Source organism: Dendrobates tinctorius, unplaced genomic scaffold (assembly GCF_039654945.1).
Source record: "Dendrobates tinctorius isolate UK_male_01 unplaced genomic scaffold, ASM3965494v1 ptg000083l, whole genome shotgun sequence".
NCBI lineage: Eukaryota > Metazoa > Chordata > Amphibia > Anura > Dendrobatidae > Dendrobates > Dendrobates tinctorius.
In genome coordinates, this window is record NW_027361751.1 from 14,006,696 (window position 1) to 14,023,906 (window position 17,211).

Genomic DNA, 17,211 nt, shown 5'->3' on the forward strand with positions numbered 1-17,211 from the left:
TGTGTGAGGTTGCCTAGGCCAAGAGCTGCCACCAGATTTCGGCCATTGTCACACACTACCAAGCCCGGCTGGAGATTCGCTGGCCCAAACCACACATCGCTCTCCAGCTTGATAGCATTCCAGAGCTCCTGCGCTGTGTGGCTTCGATTCCCCAAAGAAATTAATTTGAGTACAGCCTGTTGACGTTTGGCCACGGCTGTGCTCATATCGGTCGTAACAGGCTCCTGCTCTGCTGTTTCTGAGGAACTTGAGTAGGAGGAGGAGTCTATGTGTACAGACTGGAGTCCTGCAATCCGTGGCGTTGGAAGAACACGTACAGCGCCACTCTCCAGATCCGTACCCGGCTCCACAACATTGACCCAGTGGGCAGTGAGGGAAAGGTATCGTCCCTGTCCATGGTTACTGGTCCACGCATCGGTGGTCAGGTGGACCTTGCTACTAACGGCGTTTAGTAGCGCATGTTTTATTTTGCCCTCAACATGTTTCTGCAGGGCAGGGACGGCTCGCCTGCTGAAATAAAAGCGGCTGGGCACGTTGTATTGGGGGACTGCCAATGCCATTAAGTCCCGGAAGGTGTCAGTGTCCACCAGCCTGAATGACAGCATTTCAACTGCCAGAAGTTTGGCAATGCCAGCATTCAGAGACTGTGCTCGGGGATGGTTTGCCGAGTAAGGGCGCCTTTTATCCCATGCCTGTGCTACCGATGGCTGTGATGGATGGGAACGTGCTGCTATGGGTGTAATCTGACAGGGTCTCCGGACAACAGTGGCAGAGGTTCTTCCTTGGCGATCCTGTGAGGAAGCCGAACCAGCAGTGTGTGAGCTGGAGGAAGAGGGCCCAACACGAACTGAAGAGGTGGTAGGTGGTGCTGTACGTTGGCCTACGTCTTCAGGGTGTCTCTGCAACTCCAACTCGTGCTTGGTGCGCACATGTTTCCACATATTTGTGGTATTGAGGTTGCTGACATTTCTCCCTCTTTTGACTCTCTGATGACACAGCTTGCATTTGACAAAGCAAATGTCATCTGCAACTGTGTCAAAAAAGGACCACGCACTGCAACTCTTGTGAGCGCCCGGTTTGCCTTTGGAAGGAGGAATGCTCCTAACGGGTGCCGAAGTGGAGGGTACAGGCAACCAAGTCTTCCCCCTCCCTCTGCCTCCTGTTTTGGCCGGTAGGGGAATCTCTTCCTCCGAGCTGCTCCCACCACCTTCCTGTTGCTCACGCCATGATGGGTCAAGGACCTCATCATCTTCCCTCCCCTCTTCAAACAGCTGCTTCTCCGGGGTTGTCTCGCCAGCACCGTACGCACCAGAAAGTGGCAACTGAGTCTCGTCATCATCTGATGCGTACTGAGGTGTGCTGACCATAGGCACTGGCCCACTCGCCTCTTCAGATTCAGAGGGACAAAGAAGTTGCGCATCACTTCATACTCCCTCTTCTTCACATTCAGGAATGCTGCTTGGCTGGCCCCCTCTTTCCAAGCCAACAGATTCCGAGAACAGAAGTAGAGACTGTGATGGCTCCTGTCCATGTCTCTCTGACTGCCTGGGCACTTTGGCAGGTGGTGAAGAGACAGATGGTTGCTCTTCGGTGCTCTGACCCTGAGAGGATGCGGAAGTAATTGAAGTCGATGCGTTAGCTGCCATCCATCCGACAACGGCTTCAATTTGTTCCTCCCGCAGCAGTGGGGTACGTTGAGGTCCTACAAAGCTGCGCATAAAGGACTGTTGCCTGCTAAAACTGGGGGATGCTGATCCACTGGTGCCCGCAGCAGGCCCAGAATCCCCACGTCCTCTACCTGTAGAATCCCCACGTCCTCTCCCTGCAGAATCCCCACGTCCTCTCCCTGCTGAAACTCCACGCCCACGCCCACGCCCACGCGCCTTACTCCCTGCCTTCTTCATCTTGCAAGACTGCTTAAAATAGGCAAAAAAGTACAAAGGGGGGCCTTAGTGTGCTTATTCCTGAACAGCTGGTTACAGGTACAAGAAACACTAATTTTATGAAGTGTGTGTGTGTGTGGACTAGACTTTAATAGGAGCTGATGTGGCCTACACAAGTTCAAAATGTAGTGTTTGGTGAACTTTTTTTGTGGTTTCTTTGTTGGAAACAAACTCAAAGTATGTGAACAAAGAATTGAAACTGATAGTATCACCAACTTTTTGGAGCTATTACAATGCAGGCAGGTAACCTACAATGCAAAAGATGAGGCTCCAAAAAAATTGGGTAATACTAATCTGGCTGCGCCGGCAGGGCACAAGCCAGAAAAAAAGGCTCCTCTATCTACTCCTATATAGTGTTTGCAACCAACCAATGTTGATGGATACGGATGGATGCACACTAATAGGAGAAGAAAAAATGAGCTGCACTCAAAGACAAATATGTGTGAGGCAGTGACGCACGTTGAGCGTCCTACAACCAGACGTAGCTGCAGGACACTCTACTCAGCGTGAGCTGCACTCACACACAGTCAGAGGCCTCTCAGACAGCCGTCAACAGTGCAGCTAAGTGGGCACTGGCACTGACAGGCTGCAGAAAGGCTCCGCTGTGTACTCCTTTATAGTGTTTGCAACCACCGTAGATGGAGACGGATGGATGCACACTAATAGAAGAAAAAATGAGCTGCACTCAAATAAAAATATGTGTGAGGCACTGACGCACGCTGAGCGTCCTACAGCCAGACGTAGCTGCAGGACACACTACTCAGCGTGAGCTGCACTCACACACAGTCAGAGACCTCTCAGACAGCCGTGAACAGTGCAGCAAAGTGGACACTAGCACTGAAAGGCTGCAGAAAGGCTCCGCTGTCTACTACTAGTGTTTGCAACCAACGTATATGGATACGGATGGAAGCACACTAGATTGAAATTATGTAAAAAATGCAGCTCAAAAAATAAAAGATGTATGAGGCAGCAGTGATCACACTGGGTGGCCTACAGCCTGACGTGGCTGCAGGACCCACTCCACAGTGTGAGCTGCACTCACACAGCCCTTGCAGACAGCTGTGAACACTGCTGCTAGGGCAAAGAAGGCTACAGTGGTGGTTTATGTAGCCTGGGTAAAGCACTAGATGTTTGGTGGAATCGCTATTTCTAACTGTCCCTCACAGTCTTCTACAGCAGCCTGTCCCTAACTGAATTCACAGCAGAGTGACCAGAAATGGCGGCTGCGGTGGCTTTTATAGTGCATCATGACATCATTTCGGCAGCCAATCACAGCCATGCCAATAGTTAACATGCCTACATGCCTAACAGGATGTGCCCACACTTCGGAGGATTCCCATTGGCTTAATCAAAGCAAGCAGGCTCATAGCATGATGGGAACTTCCTATTCCAATTCCGATTCCGGAATCCGATATGACAAAAGTATCGGAACTAAGTATCGGAATTCCGATACCGCTAATATCGGCCGATACCCGATACTTGCGGTATCAGAATGCTCAACACTAGTGACTACGCTCTGTTATCCTGTGGATCTGAACCCGGAAGTGCTCCCCTGGTCCTGACCTGGAAGAGGAAGTGCTATGCCCTATATCAGGCCGCCCCTTCCTTTGCTCAGGGCCTGAGTATTGTGTTGTGTCCCTGCATGGCTCCTTGGTCTGTGGGGCGCTCCCTCTATTCTGTGCCCTTGCACTCTGCTCTGTCGTGCATCTCTGCACACGCTCCGTGCTCATATTCCGTCTCTGGTCTCGTGTCTTGTCTAGTGTTTGTCCTTCGTGCCATGTTTTGTCCCTGCTCTGCTTTGCCTTGTAGTCCTTGTTTGCTCTGATTCTGTTCCATGTTTCTGTCGTCATGTCTCGCTCTGCTTTGTGGCTTCAGGTACCCTGCCTCTGTCTCTGTCCCTGGCGTGTCCTTACACGTGCAGGTCTCCATCTCTGTACCCTGACCTGACGTGTCTCCCTACACGTGCAGGCCTTCGTCTCTGTCCCTGTCCCTGGCGTGTCTCTACACGTGCAGGCCTCCGCTCTGAACCTCTCCCTGGAGTGTCTCTACACGTGCAGGCCTCGCTCGGTACCCTGTCTAGTCCCAAGGTCCTCCCTTGGCCCAGCTCTGGGCTTTGGCCTACGCTCCACTGCTAGACTGTCCCTGTCCCTGGCGTGTCTCTACACGTGCAGGCCTCCGCTCTGTACCTTGTCTAGTCCCAAGGCCCTTCCTTGGCCCGGCTCTGGGCTTCGGCCTACGCTCCGCTGCTAGACTGTCCCTGTCCCTGGCATGCTTTTCGCATGCGCAGGTCTCTGCCTTGTTCTTTGTCTTGTCCCTGTTGTTTCATGCGCTCTTGCACATTTCGTACTAGGCTTTGCTGTGCGGTATCGCACGCATCTCTGTCCTGTACCTTTGCCTAGCCCTGCCTTGTGGCTCTGTGCCTCCGTGCACGTGCCTGGTCTCCTGTGCCTGCCTGGTGTGCCTCAGCCGTGCCGCCTCTAGCCGTGCTCGCCTGTGTGCCCCAGCCGTGCCCCGTCCAGTGCTATAGTGGTCTGGCTGCGTGGCCCCGCAGCGGTGCCGCCTCTAGTCGTGCCCGCTTGCAACTGCCATCATCGGTACCACCTGCCGGTGCTCCCAGCCGTGGTCTCTGTGCTCCCTTGCACTCACGCTGGTTCTCGCACTGTGCCTTTTCGTGCTACTATTGCACAAAGCCTTTGTCTCTGTTGGTCTTCTCTGACCCTAGTTTGCCTGCCGGATTCCATAACCTGCCGACCGCTGCCAGAGGTCCAGACCTAGATGACTGCGGCCTGATGTCCGGAGCTGATGTCCGTAGCCAGATACCTGGACCCTGTCGGTCGATGCCAGCATTTGGATTCCGATGCCACCGTACCTTGTGTCTCTACCTGGCATGCCCCTTGGCATGCGCAGGCCACCGTCTTGTGAACCTGACCCGTCTCTGGCATGCCCCTTGGCATGCGCAAACCTCTGTCCTGTGAACCTGATCCTGGCATGTCCGTTGACACGCACCATGTCACTAACTCTATCTTGTTTCCTTGCATGGAACCCTGGCTGACTTCTGGATGTCCGGATGTCCTACAGCCCTGGTTGATCGTGGACTGTTGTCCGGAGTCCGAGGTCCGCGTACCATCTGCACGTTCCATGCCTGGACCTCGGCATGCCATTGCACGCACCCTGTTCCACGAACTCTGTGTGTTCACGTTTGCTCCTGTTGCACCCTGAAGAGTTCCTCAAGTCTTGGACCTCGGCGTGCTCTTGCACGCACCTTGCCTTATGTTCTGTGTGTCCACGTTTTGCACCTGTTGAACCTGAAGTCTTCCTTAATGAAGTTTCTTTGAATTAATGACTCGTCTTGCCTTGTCTTGTTTCCCTGATCCGGCCGTCTGGTCCAGCTGCCGTGGTGGCTCACCCCCTTGGTCTTGCCCCTGACACTCCCTGTATAAGGGGTGGTTCTCATTAGGTCAGCTCGCCCTAGGTGGGTGGGTGCCACGGTCCAGAGGGTCCACTCTTTCAAGAAAGAAACGACTCAGCGTAAGCTGACGCTCGTCACAAACAGACTTGGAGTCCTCCTTGACAGACCCCACGGGTTTCAACAGAGATTTATGGAACACATTGGATATTTTGAAGGAGGCGGGGAGACGCAACCTTTATGCCACTGGGTTGACTATCTCCGTAATCTCCTACAGACCAATGAACTTTGGTCCCAATTTAGCTGATGGTACCTTCAAGTTGATGTTACGTGTGGAAAGCCAAACCTACTCCCCCACCTGAAACATGTGTCCTGGGGCTTTCTTTTTGTCCGCAAAATATTTGTACCTCCCCTGGGCTCGAGAGATATTACGCTAGACTTCAGCCCAGAGGTTTTTTAACCATTGAACGGACCCCTCTGCCCCTGGACAACCGGAATCCACCCATGAAAACTCCCCCAAATGAGGATTAAACCCATAATTTAATTAATCAGGAATGGAGACAGGTTGGTGGACTGACTCACCCGGTTGTTAAAAGCATCATACTAATCCTCCTGTCTGGCAGAGGTCAGACACCTGAGAATTTGTTCCAGGGATTGATTGGTGCGTTTCGTCTGACCATTACTCTCCGGGTGAAATGCCAACGAGAAGGAGAGTGAGATGCCCAGTTTCATACAGAATGCCCTCCAAAATTTGGCCACAAACTGCACATCTCTGTCAGACACCATATTCAGGGGTACCCCATGCAATCGGACCACATGTTGCACAAACAACTTTGACAATGTTTCTGCTGAGGGTAATGCTGCCAAGGGAATGAAATGGGCCTGTTTTGAAAACCTATCCACCACCACCAAGATCACGGTATTGCCCCTGGAAGGTGGAAGACCAGTAATAAAGTCCATGGAGAGATGAGTCCATGGCCTATCAGGAACCGGTAAAGGTATGAGTTCCCCAGCCGGCCCGTTATGCGAGCTTTTAGAACGGGCACACACACCACAAGCAGAAATTAATTTCTTGACACCGGACCCCAGTGAAGGCCACCAAAATCCCTGGCTCCTGCCTCTCTAGTGGCCGTGATACCGGGATGAGCACTCAGCCTAGACTCATGAAACTCCTGCAGAAGTCTAGGCCACAATAAATCTGGAACAAACAATTTATCCCCTGGCCTGGTCGCCGGAGCTAGGAACTGAACCCTCAAGATTTCTTGTTCCAACTCTGATGAGACCCCCGCCACTACCACCCCTGGGGGAATAATGGAGGACGGCGGCTCGGGGGGAGACACCGGGTCAAAACTTTTGGACAGGGCATCCGCTTTAACATTTTTGGACCCCGGTAGAAAAGTAACGGAGAATTGAAATCGTGAAAAAAAGTGACCAACGGGCTTGTCTAGGAGTAAGCCTCTTAGCAGATTTAAGGTATGCCAAATTTTTGTGATCCGTGAAACAGTGATAGGGTGAACCGCCCTTTCCAAATAGTGCCTCCATTCTTCGAATGCCAGCTTGACCGCAAGAAGTTCTCTATTGCCTACATCATAGTTTCTCTCGGCTGAAGAGAACTTCTTGGAGAAGGCACAGGGTTTGAGATTAGTAAGGGTGGGCGGACCCTGGGACAGCACAGCCCCCACCCCCACTTCAGAAGTATCCACCTCCACAATGAATGGTTTGGACGAGTCTGGTTGGACCAACACCGGGGTGGACATGAAACATTTCTTAAGAGCTGAGAAGGACTCCTTAGCGAGTACAGACCAATTTTCTACATCAGCCCCCTTCTTGGTAAGATCCGTGAGTGGTTTAACCACTTGTGAGAAACCTTTAATGAATCTCCGGTAATAGTTTGCAAATCCTAAGAAGCGCTGGAGCCCCTTGAGATGTCGAGGCTGAACCCAGTCAGCGATCGCCAGCACCTTCTTAGGATCCATACGAAACCCCTCACAGGACACAATCAGCCCAAAAAAAGACAGTTCCTGTACGAAAAACGAACACTTTTCCAATTTAACAAACAATTGGTTCCCCCTGAGACTCTGGAGAACTGTCCGTAGGTGTTGCAAGTGAGACTGACTGTCCGGGAATACACCAAAATGTCATCCAAATAAATGATAACAAAACGGCCTATCAGGTCAGAAAACACAACATTGATAAAGTTCTAGAAAATAGCGGGTGCATTAGTTAACCCAAACGGCATTACCAGGTTTTCAAAGAGTCCTTCTGATGTGAGGAACGCAGTTTTCCACTCGTCCCCTTCCCGAACCCTTATCAGATTGTAGGCCCCCCGGAGATCTAACTTGGAGAACCATTGGGCCCCAGATAATTGGTTACATAAGTCTGGGATGAGGGGAAGCGGGTAAGTGTCCCTAATCGTTATCTTGTTAAGTTCCCGAAAGTTGAGGCACGGCCGCAAACCTCCATCTTTCTTCTTCACAAAAAAGAATCCTGCTGCCACGGGTGACACAGAAGGCCTGATACGCCCTTTGCGGAGACTCTCATCTATATACTCATTCATGGCTTGGTGCTCAGGCCCGGACAAATTGAACAACCGAGCCTTAGGTAATTTGGCTCCGGGTACTAACTCAATGGCACAATCGTAGGGTCTATGTGGTGGCAGCGCCTCAGCCTCACTTTCGGAAAAAACGTCTTCGAAATCCTTCAGGTCCTCCGGAATACCTTCCAGACCGACAGACGACACAGATACCGATTTAACAGTTAACAAGAGGTCCCAGGTTACAACATTTATCCTTGCATCCCTGTTATGAATGAGTCACCAAGGAGGAAAAAACAAAAAGCAAGCTAAGCCCAGAAAACCAGAGAGGTTGGTAACTAGCGGATTGCAGAACCCTGATCCTATCCACAACAACTAGCAGTAGCCGTGGAGCGTGCCTACGGTGGTCCTAGATGCCTCATCACGGCCAGAGAACTAAATAAGCCTAAAGAAAGAAAGGGAAAATCTAAACTGCCCCAGAGTAGACCCCAAAGCAATAGACAGCCCCCAACATGTATTGTCGGTGAAACAAGATGAAAGCACAGACACAGTTAGAAAGATAGGCTGAGCAAACGATGGGGCCCTCGCTAACTAGAATGGACAGGAAAAAAAAGCTGCTGTCTGCAATCACGCAAAAAACCCTGCCAAAAAGAATGTCCAACACATCTGATAGAAAAAGGCCCTGAAGTCGCTAGACTTCAAATCACTATATCAGCACTCAGATATATTCTGAAGACAGAGCAAAAGAGATCAACTGATCAGAGACAAAATGGGGATTCTGCCCAGTCCCAGCCAGGGCTGGCTGAAGACAAAACTAAGTAAATCAGACAAAAACTCATATGAAATAGCAGAGAAAACGTAGCTTTAGGAAGGCAGGAACCAAGCTGGAAACCGGGAGCCACAGTCAGGAAAAATCACCAGCAAGAAACTAGGGAGTCAGCTGCCTTAAATCCAATCAGAAATTCCTGATGTCCAATCACAGTCCTCTTCCTCAGGTGGCCGGTCTCTGCCATTTAGATCAGCTTCATTACCTCCCTTCACCAACAGAGGGAGTCCAGATAGAGAACTCACTACTCCTCTGTCAGCACAGCCAGCTCCATAACCCTCACCAGAAGCCAGAAGCAAACCCGAAAATGAGCTCACAACACATCCCCATTGAGTGATCTCCCCTGTTACCCAATAAATGGTAGGATTATGGCGTTGAAGCCAAGGCATCCCCAGTACCAGTCCTGCAGGCAAGTTATCTAACACAAGACAGCATAGTTTTTCCACACTTTTAGAGAAAAAAGTTCAGACCTGAAACAGATACTGTCCTGGGTAAGAGGGGTGTGTCAATTGCCATAAGTTTAACAGGATCCTGAAGCCTGACTGTCCCTATCTTATTAAGAGTCATAATTCGGGTATCAATCAGGTTCACAGCAGAACCACAGTCAACAAAAGCAGTAGTCTGAACAGGACCATCACCAAGTTCCAGTTCCACCTGAAGCACAATTTTTGCAAGTGAGGAAAATTGTACCTGAAGGTCTGGGTAGCCTCCTCGATTACTACCCAGACCTAGTCATTTCCCGCCATCTTGGAGGATGACAGACAGGAGGGGCAGCTCTTCTTCCAATGTCCAGATTCCCCACAATAGAAGCACAACTGCTTCTCCCAGCGGCGTCTTCTTTCCTTCTCCTCACAGGTGACAGCGCTCACCTCCATAGCCACAGGAGGAGTACGGGTCTCACGTCCACTGGAGAATAATGGTGTTTCAAGTTGCATAACCCCTCTTGTCCGCAGTCTGCGATCCATGTGAACCGCTTGGGTCATGGCATCCTCCAGGGAGTCAGGTGGAGGATGGAGTGCCAGGGTATCCTTCAGATGTTCACACAGGCCTCTACGGAACAGCCCCCGAAGGGCGGCATCACTCCAAGAAATCTCGGCTGCCAAACGTCTACATTCAGAACAGAACCACTTGGCCAAGTGCTTCCCCTGACAGACACTCATCACCTTGTCCTCAACCAAACGCACTCTATCTGGCTCATCGTAAATAAGCCCTAAGGCCTCAAAAATGCATCCACAGTCATTCTCTCCAGGGCAGAAGAGGAAAGATAAAATGCCCAGGCTTGTGGGGCCCCCCTAGGCAGGGACATAACCACCCCCACCCTCTGTTTCTCATCCCCAGAGGAACAGGGTCTCAAGGAGAAAAAGCTTACAGCCCTCCTTAAACGCTCTAAATTCATTTTTGTTACCAGCAAACGTATCTGGTAACTTAACCGGGGATTCGGGTGGGACTAAAATGACATCTCTATTCCCCACCTGCTGAAAACCTGTGGAAAGCACCCCCTGAACCGAGTCCGCAACCTGCCGTTGGGACTGGGCCAGAGTTTGGTGTTCCAAACTTAGCTTCTGCAGCGACTGAGACAAGCATTTCACCTGCTCAGATAAAGCATGCATTGGGTCCATGCTGCAGAAGTGAGGGAAAAAAATAAAAGTTCACGGTCAGTTATAATGTCAGGAACACCGCACTGCACTGTGCTCTAAGATACTTGTGGAGCAGGCAGCAGCAGAGAAGATACGTGCTTCAGACTAGCAGGACCTGAAGCACGTGACTGCTGGGGGCATGGCCTAAACTCCAGAGAGCTAGGAGCTGAAGGAAAACTCCTAGCAGGGTAACTATGGGACAAAGATACCAAGGGGCATAGACAGGGACGTAAACAGATCAGGCCGGAGTCAAAGCACGAGATAGCACGACAGTACCAAAGCATTAGACAGAATGGATAGTCAGGACGTAGCCAAGAAGTTAGAAACCAGAAAAACAGATATACAGTACAGAATCAACAGGCAAACTCACAACGGGGGACAGAACTGGGTCAGAACCATATAAGCAAGCTAGAAGACAACGAACAGGCACAGGCACACAGGGGTCAACACACTCGGCCAAAGGCAAAAGTATAACTGACGGGGATTGGAGTTTCCCAGGGCTATAAGAAGCTCTCCCTGAACCAAAGAGAGGCCACAATAATTATCCCCAGGCGTGCAGGTCAAAGCCTGCACTGGGCTCAAGACATTAACCCTTGACGTGCAGGTCAAAACCTGCACTGGGATCATGAGACAAAGGCTTTAGGTACGTCACTCACCTTACTCCGGTAGGGACAGAAGTAAGACTTTTTGGAGACCCATGCCACTTTGGTACCTGATCCATTAAGAGACATTTGCCTCTCAGGACGTCGCGCTCCACCCTGAACCTTCATCAAGACCGGCGTGAAGATCATCGGTTTTGATGATTTGGGGGCATTCTGTCCTTCAAAACTTGGAAAGGAAGAGAGGCGCTGGCTCGGTATGAAGGTTTATTGGCAATGCTTCATAGGAAAACAAGCATGTAAATTAGCTGCAACTCAAGCAGAAAAAGAGACTTGTTAAATGGTCACACAGTAACTGGTAAGATAGTTTTCTTTTGGGAAGGAGCTAATTTGCGCACATTTTCCAATATTATTTCTGTATCTATTCCACAAGATCTCTGCTTGTTGTCTTTCAATGGAGACATTCATTTATTACTGAAAATATATTAGAAAATGTTAGAAGAATTTATAATACCAAGAATAGTATTTATTGGCTCAACCTGGAAGTGCCTTCAAACCACTTTGTAAATAAAGTGCATTAATTAATTATAGTCCAGACATGAACTTATCCCAGAATTTTTGCTAGATCAATGTCTGCACTAATTTGTCTCTGGAACTTTTTTTTTTTGGTCTGTAAAGTTTTCTATGTAGGAAAAACATGCTTTTTTGCTAAATTACAGAAGCTCAACTAAAGTGTTTATTTTTTTAGATTTAAAGGGACTTCCCAATCAGAACAAGCCCTTTCCACATACTCTATAAGGGCACGTGGAAGTCATAGACTGGGGTTCCCTATCTAGGATCCTTTGTAAGACCCAAAGGGGAGAACAGCTAACAAGCTGTAGTGTGCAAAGCCCAGCTGGATATTTAGGAGATTCCTTGAAATTATGTAGCAGAGCCCAGCGGCATAGCAGAGCAGGATATGATAGGACACTCACTAGTTGTGATGTAGTATAGCAGGGTATGTAAGGATACACATTTGTGGTGATGTCCAAATTCTCCTCAATTTCTTATTATGTGTATCTGAGAAGAGATTAATTGATTTCTAAGGGTATGTGCACACGTTGCGGATTCTGCTGCGGATTTTTCCGCGCGGATTTTGCTAAATCCGCAGGTAAAATGACCTGTGTTTTACCTGCGGATTTAGTGAAGATTTACTGCAGATTTTCAGCGGATTTCCCCTGCGTTTTTACACCTGCAGATTTCAATTAAGGAGCAGGTGTAAAAACGCTGCGGATTCCGCACAAAGAATTGACATGCTGCGGATTCAAATCCGCAGCAAATCTGTGCGGAAAAATCCGCAGCATGTGCACAGCGTTTTTTGTTTTACATAGATTAAAATGGTACTGTACAACGCAGGAGAATCTGCTGCGGATCCGCAGCAGAATCCGCAACGTATGCACATACCTTTAAGGAGAAAACAGATTGGAAATGGATTGCTATTACTTTTGTAGCCTGTTAGTGATATACAGTATGCCTCCAAATTATTCTGAAATGCAAAACGATGCAATCTTTTGGGACTCCAAAGCTGCAAAATCTCATTTAAATGCTGCAGTAAAAGCACAATTGGGAAAATATCTGGGATATGAAAATGATGACAATAATATCTTTGTTTTGTCTCAGGGGACCTGATCAAGAAGAAATGTCCGTCCTCCCTCTTCTTCATGTTGGGTTCAATAGAGTAAGTATTGTGTCATTTTTTAATACACAAGTATAAATCTATGTATTTGACAATGACTGCATACAGCAGGTGGCAGAATCTTATTATTTTACATTTTTTATGTGTTTGTAGGATGACATGCAGTAGCAGTTTGCAGGGTTCACTGCCCACGTTGGTTGCATGGGGTCCAGAAGTTGTGGGTGTCTACTGCAGGAGATATGTGATTGTGCATTGTACCAATTAGAGTTGAGCGAAATGGGTCGGTCAAACTCAAAAATAGCCGACTTTAGCTAAAGTCGGGTTTCGCCGATCGAAACCCGACCATAGCATGAGGTCGGCCATGAGGTCGCCAATCAGAGCGCCAAAGTCGCGTTTCAAATAATGCTTCCAGCACCTTTTCTCAGCCAATGATGGAGGACGCACACTGTGGGCAACGCGATGACATGCGCAGCGGCCACCACCATCTTAGAGAAGGGCATTGAAGTGATTGGCTTGCTTTGTGTGGTGTCACAGTGGGTATAAAAGGCCATGACTGCCGACCGCCATCTTACTTCTGCCGATCTTGCAATAGGGAGAGGTGCTGCTGCTGCTGATTCTGAATAGGGAGAGCGTTAGGCAGGGAAGAAGAAAAAAAAATTGCTTCTGCTGCTAGCGCTTTTCACTGTACAGTTAGTGTGCAGCAAAAGGGGAGGATTTTTGTTCTGTGCAGCAGCGCTGGTGGTGATTAGGCTGCCTTTTAAGGCTACCTGCTAACTGCATTGCTGTGTGCACACTGCTGTTCAAACTGCTTTTTTCAAAGCACTCCAACTTTTATTATTTTGTTCTGATGAGTTACTGAGCGTTCATTTTTTCACTCACCGTATAGCAGTGTACGCTCCTCACACACTACCATGTACCAGCTGGTGTCACGGACAAATAGAAGCTATCTGGGTGTGACTCAGGAAAAACAAGCCGAGGAGTTTTTCCATTTTTCCAGACCTACACCTTATAGAGCTGTCTTTCAAACAATTTCGTATATCTGCTGTTTGATCACGGTCAAAACTAGACAGAGACAGCGTGTGTCAGTCCGTATACAAATAGACGGAGATTGACAATTTTCAATACACACACCGTATAGAGCTGTCCGATTCTCAAGCAGTATTGTATATCTGCCATTCGCATTACAGTCACATCTATACAGAGTCAGCGTGTGTGTGACACTCTGTAAATACTGTGGCAAGGCTAAGGGTCGTGTAATTGATGGGAGATATGTGTCTCATAAATGGCTTATCTCCATAATGTAAGGCATAAGTAAAGCATACTAGATATTGTTATTGTTTTTGTTTGAAGGACCTGTGGTGAGGTCACAGTTATGTGACCAGTCAGCTGCTGGGAACGTGGGTGTGGCTACAGCCTTATAATGTGACCTGCTCCTTAACCAGGGAGCTGTATGTGGGGAGGACTAAGCCTCCCATGTGTGCTGAGACTCCTGCTCTGAGTCTACAACCACGGACATTTTGTGTTATTTTGCCTGAGCTAAAGGCTACTTTTTGGTGTTACGCTGCCTTGGGCGTTTATGACGTGAATAAACCACAAGCACTGTTGAAGAACCTGTCTCATATTTGTCTCCCGCTGCACCTAAGCGAGTCACATCCCCACAATTGGTGGAGAATGCAGGCAGCGGTCCCAGCAGAGACTTGAGACAGTTGCTGCATGTCCTGGGTGAAGTTTGCAGCGGGGCAACAAGCATTGCCTGGAATCATGGAGGACCTCATGAAACACCTGGTCCAGTCCCAGGCACTGCAGCAGGAAACCAACAAGCTGTTGTTACAGCAGATCCAGCAAAGCCAGCAGGAGCAGCGGCAGCAGTTCCAGCAGAGCCAGCAGGAACAACGGCAGCAGATGCAGCTTCTGGCCACTGCCATCCAGGAGGGCAGTACATGCGCCCCAACCCCAGGTCGGGCTGATGCCACCGACGTCGAGAAGAAGGTAAGACGCGCATTACAAAAAATCCCCTGAGGATGATGTGGAGGCCTTCCTGACGGTGTTTGAGAGGGTGGCTGAGAGGGAAAAACTTCAGCCAGAGCGGTGGGCGGAGGTACTGGCCCCATACCTAACGGGGGAGCCCCAGAAGGCGTACTTTGACCTGACGGTACAAGATGCCAGAGAGTATCCCAAATTAAAAGCGGAAATTCTCGCACGCTTGGGGGTAACAATGACTACCAGGGCACAGCGAGTTCATCGCTGGGCCTATCACCGGGACAAACCCCAGCGCTCCCAAATGTTTGACCTGTTGCACCTGGTCCAGAAATGGCTGCAGCCAGAGTTGGCTTCCCCTGCACAGATGGTAGAGCGAGTTGTGATGGATCGGTTTGTGCATTCTCTGCCGAGACCTCTACAGACTTGGGTTGCCCAGGGTGATCCCCAAAATGCTGATGAACTGGTTGGGCTGGTTGAGAGATACCAGGGGATGGAAGGTTCCTTGGGGAAGCAGCCCATTCCATATTGGGGGTCCCAGTAGGGGGCGGAGTCCCAAAAAGGGGTGGTGCGTCCAAGGTCAAAAGGGGCGGGGGAGGCGGTGCCCAAGGTCCCCTCGGGTGATATTATTTGCTGGAAGTGTCACAGGCCAGGACATATAGCGGCCCGTTGTCCCCAGACCACCGAGCCGATGGACTGCAGCATGGGACGCCGTAGTTCATACTACGCATATCCAGCTTGCAGTGTGAACTCGCTACCTAACAAGGGGCCACAAGCGTGTCCCGTGAAGGTGAACGGTCGAGCAGTAATGGCACTTCTGGACTCCGGGAGCTTGGTGACCCTTGTGAGGGCCAGTTTTCCCCTCAACATACTCCCAAGTAAAAAGATTGGTGTTCGGTGCATACATGGCGATGCAAAGGACTACCCTATGGCTAGGGTGAATATTGAAACGGCGCATGGCACCGAGTCGCATGAAGTTGGCGTTGTTCGAGACTTGTTGCATCCTAAAATTATTGGCCGGGATCTCTGTCTGTTTTTTGATCTGTGGGGGATGGGTTCTGAGGGTGCTAGCAAGAGCAGGGAACCAATCCACTCCACTGAGGTATCGCCACCACCTGAGGCAGACGGGTTTCCTTTATGTGTCCTTGTTGGGGATGAAGAGGAAGGGTCCCCTGTACCTGACATCCCGGAGTTAGGGGTGGCCGGGGAGAATTTTGGGACTGCCCAACATAGGGACCCCACACTAAAGGAAGCCTTTAACAATGTCACCGTCATTAATAGGGTTGCACAAGAGCCGGGAGCAGACACCAGGGTTCCCCATTTTATGTTGAGTGGGGAATTGTTGTACCGGGTCACGAAAATAAGGGAGGAGGTGGCAGAGCAGTTAATAGTACCAGGCCCCTATAGACGAAAAGTGTTGGACATGGCCCATTCACACATCTTGGGGGGACACCTGGGTGTGGAAAAAACCCAGGAACGGATTGTACAGAGGTTCTATTGGCCTTGGTGTCACCGGGAAATAGTAAACTATTGCAGGTCCTGCCCGACATGTCAGTTAACTGCCCCCACATCTCATTTTCGGAACCCTCTTGTGCCACTGCCCATTATTGAGGTGCCATTTGAGAGAATTGCCATGGACTTGGTCGGTCCCTTAGTTAAATCAGCTCAGGGCCATCAGTATATATTAGTCATCCTGGACTATGCCACACGCTATCCTGAGGCCATTCCCCTGAGAAACTCCTCCGCGAAGAGTATAGCCCGTGAGCTGGTCCATGTGTTTTCCCGGACGGGTTTGCCGAAGGAGATCCTAACCGACCAGGGGACACCTTTTATGAGCAAGGTGATGAGAGAATTGTGCAGAGTCTTGCAAATTTCCCAGTGAGGACTTCAGTGTACCATCCGCAGTCAAATGGCCTTGTTGAGAGGTTTAACAAGACCCTGAAGAGCATGCTGAGAAAAGTCATAGAGGAAGATGGTAGAGACTGGGATTGTCTCTTACCGTATTTACTGTTTTCTATCCGTGAAGTTCCCCAGGCCTCCATGGGGTTCTCCCCCTTCGAGCTTCTGTACGGCCGGCATCCGCGAGGTCTCCTAGATATAGCCAAGGAAACCTGGGAAGCCGAAGTCACGCCCCACAGAAGCGTCATTGAGCATGTGGCACTGATGCAGCAGAGGGTTGCGAAGGTGATGCCCATTGTTAAAGAACATCTCCGCCAGGCACAAGAGGCTCAGGCCAGGGTCTACAACCGGTCAGCCAGAGTGAGGTAGTTCAATCCGGGAGACCGAGTTCTCGTGCTAATCCCGACGGTGGAAAGTAAGTTCTTGGCCAAGTGGCAAGGGCCATATGAGGTGGTGGAGAAGCTGGGAGACGTAAACTACAAGATCCACCAACCCGGAAGACGGAAGCCATACCAGGTTTACCATGTTAACCTTATCAAGCCGTGGCAAGATAGAGAGCCAGCTGTAACTCCGTGCTTGCTGGGCAACCTAGAAGGGGAGGTTGGAGCCGTTACCATAGCGGAGACTCTATCGAAGGCCCAGAAACAGCAGTGCCGGGAGTTACTCCAGAAAAACAGCGACCTGTTCTCAGAGTTGCCGGGGTGCACGAAGGTGGT

At 49.9% G+C, this 17,211-nt stretch overlaps 1 protein-coding gene across 3 annotated transcripts in view; it reads left to right on the plus strand.

The window, feature by feature from the left end:
• PDE8B (phosphodiesterase 8B) overlaps positions 1-17,211 on the plus strand; it is a 221,753-nt gene that overhangs the window by 114,284 nt on the left and 90,258 nt on the right. For all 3 annotated transcript variants that reach the window (XM_073584138.1, XM_073584137.1, XM_073584136.1), the window contains one exon: positions 12,604-12,661. In XM_073584138.1, the coding sequence (XP_073440239.1) occupies positions 12,604-12,661 (58 nt within the window). The remainder of the gene's footprint in view (positions 1-12,603; positions 12,662-17,211) is intronic.